Source organism: Carassius carassius, chromosome 46 (genome assembly GCF_963082965.1).
Source record: "Carassius carassius chromosome 46, fCarCar2.1, whole genome shotgun sequence".
Lineage (NCBI taxonomy): Eukaryota > Metazoa > Chordata > Actinopteri > Cypriniformes > Cyprinidae > Carassius > Carassius carassius.
This window is the reverse complement of record NC_081800.1, coordinates 1,943,608-1,953,549: the sequence shown is the minus strand read 5'-3', so window position 1 is coordinate 1,953,549 and position 9,942 is coordinate 1,943,608. Positions and strand designations below refer to the sequence as shown.

At 39.2% G+C, this 9,942-nt stretch overlaps 1 protein-coding gene across 1 annotated transcript; it reads right to left on the bottom strand.

The window, feature by feature from the left end:
- Positions 1 to 438: 438 nt before the first annotated feature.
- On the bottom strand, positions 439 to 8,841 carry LOC132129735 (serine/arginine-rich splicing factor 6-like). The gene is made up of 6 exons (XM_059541439.1): positions 8,642 to 8,841; positions 6,303 to 6,520; positions 2,152 to 2,267; positions 1,818 to 2,020; positions 1,367 to 1,444; positions 439 to 1,287 (listed from the first exon to the last, which is right to left on the bottom strand). The coding sequence occupies exons 1-6, from the start codon at positions 8,746 to 8,748 to the stop codon at positions 852 to 854; spliced, it is 1,158 nt and encodes a 385-aa protein (XP_059397422.1). The 5' UTR covers positions 8,749 to 8,841; the 3' UTR covers positions 439 to 851.
- Between the last annotated feature and the right edge of the window lie 1,101 nt (positions 8,842 to 9,942).

Here is a 9,942-nt window from a genome sequence, read left to right as displayed (position 1 = left end):
GAGATGCAAATCAAAAGTTTGATAGCAAGAGATTTATGAAAGGTGGTTACTGTGAATGAAACATTTATAAAGATGAAACACTTGTTTTGTGCAGTGAAAAGGATACTTTGTGGTTTTGTGTATTGTACTAACACCATTCGAAAATGCTGAAATGTGCACTTTTGATGATCTGTTGTGATATTGGTACTATGAGTTGTGAAAATGTACACCTTGCTTGTGAAAATAGTACCAAAGCGAATAAAAAAAACTGTTAAATACATAGTATGTACATGCAGACCAGGAGAGTAAAATTAAGCATTAACATTATAGTTGGTGTGAATAGGACTTAAGTAATGCTTTTCTCTGCCAAGGAGAAAAAAAATAAAAATAAAAAGTATAGCCATTTATAATTAATAGACTTTGAGAAAAATGCATTGAAAAGAACACACAACAATAAAATAAACAGAACAAACTTTAATAAAACAAAATCAGAAAGTTTTCAATGAACTATTACATGAAGAAACGCAAGTCTAGATTTTTCAGATAATAGTTTAAGCCACAAGACGCAGTGGCCTTTCGTTTCCTTGCCGAGAGTCCTTTTCCAGCCACTCGGCACATAGGATCATGGTTTATAAAAGGACTGACATGCAGCGCACTAAATTAAATCACTTATTTTCATGCTATTGTTATGTATATAAAATACTGAAGCTGTGATTCTCTTTTACTATGGAAGATAGGTAAAATAACAAAAATGAAACACTTTGGACCTGGATCCTATCATGACTATTAGAAAATTATCCTTGCCAACCAGCCTCTTAAGGAGATGGGGTGGGAGGGGAGGGACAAAAACAAATATCAGACTGCACTTAATACTAATCTTGGGAGGCAGATCTGGAACGGGACCGGGATTTAGAGCGCGAGCCAGACTTTGAGCGAGAGCGTGAATGCCTGTCTGGAGACTTGTATTGGCTCTTTTCAGCCTGAGGTGATGGAGAGCGAGAAGCAGACTTGGCACGAACCCCATCGCCATTCTCCATCGGTGAAGCCGATCTACTCCTAGATTTCTTGCTGACCGACTTCTCCTTGGAGCGTTCACGATCTGACTTCACTTTAGAAGTGCTCTTAGAGCGGGACTTGCGCTCGTCTGAGCGGGAGCGAGACTTGCGACTGGTTGATCGACTGCGAGATTTGCGTGTTCGGGAGCGAGAACGGGATTTACGGTTGTGCGAGCGAGACTTGCTCGATGGAGATTTGGAGCGAGACCCATGTCCTGACCTGGAACGGGAGCGGTGCCTGCGAGAGCGAGACCTACAGAAGACAAACAGCAGCTGAAAGTGGAGATCCAAACTGTTGTGTTTACATTCAATTAAAACTTTCATTTTATTACCTAGAGCGAGATCTTGAGTTGCTCCGAGAACGGCTGCTACGGCGGCTCCTACTACGAGAACGACGCCGGCTACGAGAACTGGGGAAAAAGATTAAATTTAATAACAAATACTCCTGTCCCAAATGTATAGGCAATGTCAAATTTAGAGGTAAATACTGAAGCTCTTATCAAAGCAGTGCTCTGTTAAGCATTCAGTTTGACAAAGGACTGTTTGTCCAATTAAAGATCCTGTTTCAAAACACCCCTTTAACTTTGAAGGAATCATAATCGGCAATTAAACGGGGCCCAAGCTAGAACCTTGTGGTATACCAATGGTGAAAAGTGCCCAGCAAGATCCCAATCCTAAAAGTGTTAAAATGTCCTTCAATATAGATAAAAAACCAAGGCAATCTAACAGCACGACCCTACCAGTTTCACCAGAAATGGGTGTTTTGCACTTGTTAGCACTCACCGAGAACGGCTGCCAGAGTAGGAGCGACGACGGCGCTGCTTGTCTTCAACCAGACGAATCTTCCTGCCATTGATGTCTGTTCCATCCAGTTTCTCCACAGCTCTCCGCATGTCAGAGTAGGAGCCGAACTCAATCACGCCCTCATTGGCACGCTCCTTATGGGCATCTGCGTAGGTCACCTCACCTGCCTGTCGCATGAAATCCTGCAAAAGGAACCCAAACTTCAACTCCGTGCAAAACATTGCTGGCGATGGGAAAGTAGATACTTGAGTGTTAAAATAGTGATGTTCAGAGATTAATAATTTTACTGAAACTGAAGTTCATGAACCTTTACCTTGAGGTCTTGCCAACTGCAACGGCTAGACAGATTCTCCACAATGAGACGGTACTCAGTGCGAACAGGAGGGCCATACTTATTCCTTCCAGGGCGACTTCTGCTGCTGTAACCACCTTTGTAAGCAAAATCAAGGGAACATAAAAAGATCCTTTAATGAAAGAAATCAGAGAAAGACCACTGATTTAACATTACAACCTAAGAGAAGATACAAGTCATATTTGCCCTCTGTTGCTTATTGCCAACCTGTTCAGACTCAAGAGCAGTTTGCTGCCTCCCAGAAAAGGCATTACTATTTGGATAAAAAAGAAACTGATAAAACACAAGTCTGACAAGACCATCATTCTTGGTCTCTCAGGGCAAAAATGTTATTTTGATAGGCAGCATGATACATTTAAAATGTTTAATATTCAGGCTCACAAACCCTTCACTTCACTTGCTCGTACAGAAATGCTAGTGAACCCAATGTCTCCATTTTATGCATTTCAATTACATCTTGGCTAGAGGCTTTCCATATGGACAACATAGCAATAACTAGTGTCATTCCTCACCATCACCCCTGGTCTATTGGCAAAAGGCTGCGGTCATCTTGGCTTCCGGTTAGGTCAGCCAAAGCATCAAGGGGCAAAGGTCACACACACATTGTAAGGTGAAGAGGCCAAGGCCAAACTGGTCAGGTAGTCATCTTAGCCACAACGACACTTGGACTCAGCCTCAGTCCCCACTGGACTCTTTCAAATTGAAACATCAAGGACTTTGTTATTATGAAGATCAAATTGGAAATAAAATAAGACTTATACATGGATGTTGATGCTTACTTTCCACTGGGCTAGAACACAAGCTTAAACTCAAGAACAAAAGAAATGGCATATTGGGCAAAGAAAGAATATATAAAAACGCCCTCAAAAAAGAAACAAGTGGAGAAGAATGTAAAATTAAAAAAAGTAGCATGTTTCAAAACAGTTAAGTTATTAGTGATCGCAAAATGAAAACTAAATAGAATTGGTAATGACTTGCCCTGATGTGGCTGGGCTGAAGGGACAGATCATTCACGCACATTGTTTCAAACCGGTTTCTCTATTCAGTTGAACACGAAAAAATATATTTAACCAATTTGTGTAACCAAACAGTGGCTGGTAGCCACTTGATTTCCAAAGAATGGAAAAAGATACTATGGAAGTCAATGGCTACCATCAACTGTTCAGTTACACAGTTCTTTTGTGTTCAGCAGAAGAAAGAAATTTGTACCGGTTTGAAAACTTAAGTAAATCATGACAATTTTCATTTCTGGGTGAGCTATAGACAGGGTGCACATAATAAGTGGTCCGCATGCGGGACCAAAATAAGAAATGTGCTGTGTAAATTATTTCGGAGAGCATGTTTGCATACAGACATGGTTGACCGCTGTTAATGCACAATTACCATTTTAGATTGGCAAACTGTACTGTATAAGATTTCTATTCAAACTGAAGATATAAATCTACGCTGAAGTTTTCAAAGCACAATGCAAAACTGTGACCTTTCATTCACTGATGCTCTACAGTCGGCAGCGCTAAATCTGGAAGTGCGTATACTTGCCGGCAACACACCAAAATAAAAGCTTGCTGATTTTAAGTTTGAAAATTAAAAATCTAAATAATTCCAATAAAAAAAAAATGATCATTACGGCTAGGGCTGGGTATTGTTCAAAATCTTTCAATCCGGTGCCAATTCCGATACCTCAGTTTCGATACCGGTTCCTAACAATACTTTTTTCAATACCATATGTTTTAAAATCCATTTCAACATCAACACAAATACATTAAATAAAACTTTTATTTTTCACCTTAATTAAAACAAATACTGGTAACACTGCACACTCAGGATAACAATAATACAACTGGTTGTGCTTTTTGGATAGGGGTGCGCCATTCAGGGGCGGACTGGGATCAAAAAGTTGCCCTGGACTTTCTGGCCCACAGCAGCCCACCACATCATAACGCAAACGCCTCTGTTTTGATGTCATTTAATTTAATAAGTAAACAGTTTGGAGATTTTAACCAATAGGGCAACTGATCCTCCGTTGAAGAAAAAAAAAAAAGACTGCAGCTGCTCATTTAGCGACTCCTAGTGAGCGATACATGCTCATCAAGACACAAACATTCTCCTAGAACTCACACTGTGCATTCAGTTATCAGATCCATACGAATAGAAGTTTATAAACTCAAACGATTGCTTTATGTGCTTTACAGATGAACTTGAAGTCTTTATTCATTCGAGATGTTCAATAATAGATCATCTTTGGCTCGGTAATACAAGTTCATGATCCGATTAGTGAACAGATGATTCTTTTGAGTCAATCTTTTAAAATAATAATTTATTATTTTGTTTAACGAAACCAGTGTGAAAACCAGTGTTTCACAAACTGGATGGATATGAGGTGCAGGGCTCGCAAAATCATTAGCCCCACGTCCCGGGACTACGGTGTTTTCCAGTCTGACGGATTATATTTTGAATAGTGATGTCAAATTCCTAACTTGCATCGCGTTGTTCACTCGCTTGAAGGGGTGAAACGGATCGTAGTTGATCATTTGCACTAGTTTCTAAATATTGCTGATTCAAGTGTTTTAAACAATTCGCGCGCGTTCGGAGCTTGCGCTCACTCATTCAAAGCTCGCGCTGTGAGCAGCATTTTAGACAATGCGCGTACAGAGAATTAATTCATCTTTTGCGTATCGTAACTTCTGAATGAACACATACACAATTATATCAAAATAATTGTCTCTGCAAGTATTCTCGTAAACACAGTCGGTTATGTTTTAAATGAACGTATACAGTGGCCTGCTGCTCAGAGAAATTCACTGTAACGGAAAAATCTGTCTCTCTCTGTTTTTTAGACGACGTGAAAGGGGGCATGTTTCAAGATACGACAACAAACAAATGCCTCATTAACACCAGCTTTGGTTGCAATACTCTTATCGCATATGTTGCACTTTGCTGACTCGGCATCTACTTTTATAAAGTGTAGCCACACTTTAGACCTCTTTGGCATTGTAAAACGGAAACGTTTTGAGAAAAAACAACTACACTTGTGATATGTGACTGCGAGTATCTTCAGAAATCCTCCCCGTCACGTCACGTGGTGGTGGACAGCCAATCACGGCGAATTTAGGTCCTTACATGCACGTATGCTACAAGCTCACACAGACACAGCCGCTTGGCACAAAAAAAAAAAAACCGGCCGCTTGGCTTTAGGAACCGAAATTTGGCACCGAAAGATAAATCATTTTTCGATACTCATAGTATCGAAGTTTTTCGTTCGATACCATAAAGGCATTGAAGTTCGGTACCCAGCCCTAATTACGGCTCAAATTTAGATAATAAAAAAACATTTTATTTTTCAGTTTACTATAAAATTATTGTTTATTTAATACTCCATATTTTAAAATATATATTTTTTAAGTGCAATAAAATCACTCACTAATTTTTTTATAGTTATATTCTAAGAGTCACACCATGTGAGGAACAAACCAAATCTCCAGGTTCTCGTATGACAACCAGGCTGAAAAACTTGTGCACCCCTGACTATAGGCTACCTTTTCATTCACAACATTTCATTAGCACATCAACATAAGGAATCCAGAAAGCTGTGTGGAGCTGGGGCCCGTTCTTCATACCTCGCTTAATACACCAGAGTAGCAGTAGCTGTGATAGATTTTAAATGTCAATTACGCTTAAAAAGATGCAATCTAGTCCCGAAGAACCAAATAATCAAAATCATGACGAATCGTCAAAAATCAAATCCAGATAACGGAGTTAGCGATGTACGGAGAACGGGCCACTGATCTGGGTTTCTTTTGTGTAAAAAAAAAAAAAAAAAAAAAAAAAAAAAAACATTTTGACTCTTTAATAGCATTTTTCTTCAGCTGCTGAAAGTTGCCAGCATGACAAATGAAATACAGAAATCAATAATAGAAAGTTAAAGTAATTAACTACCAATAGGACAAAGAAAAAACAAACACTTGTAAGCAGTGTTACAGCTGCAGGAACATAAAGCTGGGTAGCAAGTTTTGTGTTTGCTTACCGTTTTTAATATCCTGTTACAATCATCTGGTTTACAGAAACTCAAAAACGATCTCAATGCAATACATTACAGATGTTCTTGTACTTACTACTGCGTCCTCCTCCTCCTCCTCCTCCTCCTCCACCGCCTCCTCCTCCTCCTCCTCCGCCGCCTCCATGATAACCCCCTCCTCCATAGCTGTCTCGGTCCCGGCGTGGACCCCGGGCGTGCTCCACCATCACCCGCTCCCCACACAGCTCTTTACCGTTCAGCTCATACACGGCATCATCAGCATCACGGGTTTCCTCAAACTCAACAAAGCCGTACCTATAAACACAGCACTGATCAGACTCGGGCTGCAACTAACAGTTATTTTGACAATCAATTAGTTGGTAGATTATTTTTTGGATTAGTTTTCGTAAAAACTTAAATTTTTTATTTATTATTATTATTTATGCTGTTGTCAGTTTGTTTTTCATTTTATTTACTTTGGACTCTTAAATCATTACTTGAAAGCAGAAATTTAAGCTTAGTCTTTGTTATTCTTTATTCCCGAGTGCACATTTGCTCCTTTTGAGGAAAGTGATTTGAAAGCATGTACTCTTTTGGTTCACCCAGTTATTTATTATCGTTCTTTTCTATATTGTTTGTGTTTCATGTCGTTGTCATTAATATCCTTTAACGCCAGGGACCAAAGGGATAGTTTCTCTTCAGGAGTGTCATTCTACTAATGATGATTACAAATGGTGGAAATCTCAGTGGGGTAATGAACACTCAGCTGGAGTAAGCATTTTGAGAAACACATTTGGTGGGGATGCATTAGGCTCAGATTCAGATAGCTTGGGCTTATACTTCTTTGAATAAAATGAGTGCTTCATGTTTCAGAATGAAAATGCACGGGTGTTTTTATATGAATTTATCTTCGAAAATAACTTTGTCATTTTCATTTAGTGTTTCCTGTAATGCATGATAAATGATAAATGCATAAGACATATCGGCTGCCCTGATTTCTAGATGGGCATCGGCCAGTGAAAAACCCCTATTGGTCGATCTCTAGTATCGAATAATTATTTGGACAGATATCCTCAAATGGAGAGCTTTTTTTTTTTTTTTTAAATTGGTGCCCATTTGGAGAGAGAGATTTCATAATAATTTGTAGTTTACTTACAATCCGCGCCGCGTTAACCAATCAGGAGCCTGTTTGCTGCTGTGGCGGCAGGCCCACCCACAGTCACTCATTCAACATGGAGGAACTACTGATGTTGTCGGTGAGCAGTCACCCGGAGCTATATGACAAGTTCATATTTCTATAGAGACAAGAATTAAAAGGACCTTGTTTGGAAGAGTAGACACCCCATTTTAACATGGGGAGTCTATGGGACTGACTCGCTTTTGCAGACAGCCTCAAGCGGCCAGTCGATGAATTGCTGTTTTTGTCACTTCCTTGTTGGCTTCATGAGAGAGAGCGGGAGTGATGCAGTTTGAACGCAGCTGAATGATGAAGTTTACTTTGTACACTTTGCACAATATTAACTAACACTGAAACAAAATAACCAGAACATAAATGACTGATAGAGCTCATGGTTTATCTGTCAATCAGATGCGCTCTCGGCCACTGATCTATGCTGGTGACGTGTTCTTTTATAATCATCATTGGCTGATAGAAATGTAAAAAAAAAAAAAAAAAAAAAAAAACTATTTTAGATGGTAATAAGATCAAGACCCTCAATGACGTCATGATCTATTCTGTCATGCAGCGCTCAAAATTGTGGACAAGCCAGTTCCACCGTAAATAACCTCTGAATTGTTATATATTTAAAATCTTTCCTCATAATTGTTGTAATTATGGCTTTGGTTAATTTAACTTCTGAAACGGAAGGCTAACGTACATCCTAAAATTTTTCTTTCTGTTTATTTTCGTGAATTTAAATGTGTGCAGCCTGAGAGACTTCCATAGATAAGTTTTGTTAAACTGAAAAAGACTCTGAATCAGGAGTCGATTCCCAGCCCTAGTTAGCATTAGCCGACACGCTTCTTGGCTAAAGGCTGCAGGCTTGCCTCGCTTCAGGCCGTCGGGCGCGCGCACATTTCGGACGCGCTCGAGCAAATGGAGTCGCTTCAGCGGTGGAAACGTGGCGAGAGTATCAAAATCTCACTTCTGCAACAATTACCACCTAAAAAGAACAAATCTGGTCACAACATTTCAGCAGAATACTGTTCAGGATCACCGCATAATCACCGACTGCGAATAAACAAACTCACATTCGTTTCAAAAGAAACATTTCAGTTTAAGTCTATTGTTATATACGAGAAACCAACGTGTAGCTCTTAACCCTAGCGCCAAGATAAATGTTGTAGCTGTAAACTACCAGATTAATCTCATCATGGACTGCTAGACTGATAATGGCGCTCTCTCTCCTCGTGTCGCGCGCACACGGGTGTACTCACCCGTTCTTCAGATCCACCTCCAGCAGCTTCCCGTAGCCGCTGAAGAACCTCTGGATGTCTTTATCACGGACATGATAGCTCAGGCGGCCGATGTAAACTCGAGGCATGGTGATTCCGTGTGTACCTAGAAGCCGTTACACCGATTACTCCAGAACGGGAAAACAGACACAACAGGCTTTTGTCCTCGTGTCAACCGGAAGCTCTTCGACATAGACCGCCCCTTCTAAAATAAAAGTCCTTCCGATTTAAAAGTGCAACGCTAAAAACGTATTTACGGTGCAATTTTTTTAATTAAGAAATAATTAAATCAAAGGCAACATCAAATATATATATTTATGCTATACTTGTACTTGTCCATTTTAAACTTTATCTAAGATAAAAACTTAAAAATTTGCTATTTATTCCAAAAGGGGTTTAGGGATTCAGGGGGCCTCCAACATAAATATTTCCTAGCACCTCTAAATGTGTAGATGCGGCTCTGAATCTGAATAATTACACTCAAAGCATTTACATTAAAGCATAGTTGGATATTTTGGGTTAACGTCAGTGTAATTCATAAGACACATTCACATAAGACGTTTTCAATACGACGAATATCAGAACAGTAAATGCGAATGTGTAAGTTATGTGTAAGGAGTGGATTCACTGATGTCTTATTGAAGCCTGCTGGAGCAGGTCAAGCTCAGGACAGTCCTGTCTGGAGAGGCACATCCTTCCTGATCGAACAAACCATGTTGCATCTGCCCCTCGTTGCAATCGTCCCCACTCGCGCCTATTCTTCAAGAAATCAATATTTTTTACCCAGCTTACAGTAAATTTTAATTGTAAACTTCCAGCTGTACACACATTGCTAGATACGTGACTGGTCATGCACATATCAAAACATCATAGTATTATTAAATCGTTGTACCATTAAGGTAGGCTACTTTTTGATAAATGAAGTTCTGCTGAAATAAACTATCTAGCTTCCATCCACTTGCTAGATCTATTAGCTTGTAACAGTATGTTCAGATTAGAAACACAATACGTGAAATCCTCTGTCGCCCAGTTACATTAATGCCACACAAGAGTGTATAATATTTTATTGATATATATATATATATATATATATATATATATATATATATATATATATATATATATATATATATATATATATTAGGGCTGGGCGATATGGAGCAAAAAATATATGTCGATATATTTTGCTATATCTCAATATACGATATATATTTCGATATCTTTACAGGAAAAATAACCCCCCAAAAACTACTGTAAAAACAAATATGCCAAATATTACATGT

What these genes read in the sequence shown, in the direction of transcription:
- LOC132129735 (XM_059541439.1), bottom strand. Translation starts at nt 8,748, where the DNA reads ATGCCTCGAGTTTACATCGGCCGCCTGAGCTATCATGTCCGTGATAAA. An exon ending in GAGGTGGATCTGAAGAACGG is followed by an intron (nt 6,521 to 8,641) that starts GTGAGTACACCC and finishes CTGTGTTTATAG; the next exon opens with GTACGGCTTTGTTGAGTTTG. An exon ending in AGGAGGAGGAGGACGCAGTA is followed by an intron (nt 2,268 to 6,302) that starts GTAAGTACAAGA and finishes TTGCTTACAAAG; the next exon opens with GTGGTTACAGCAGCAGAAGT.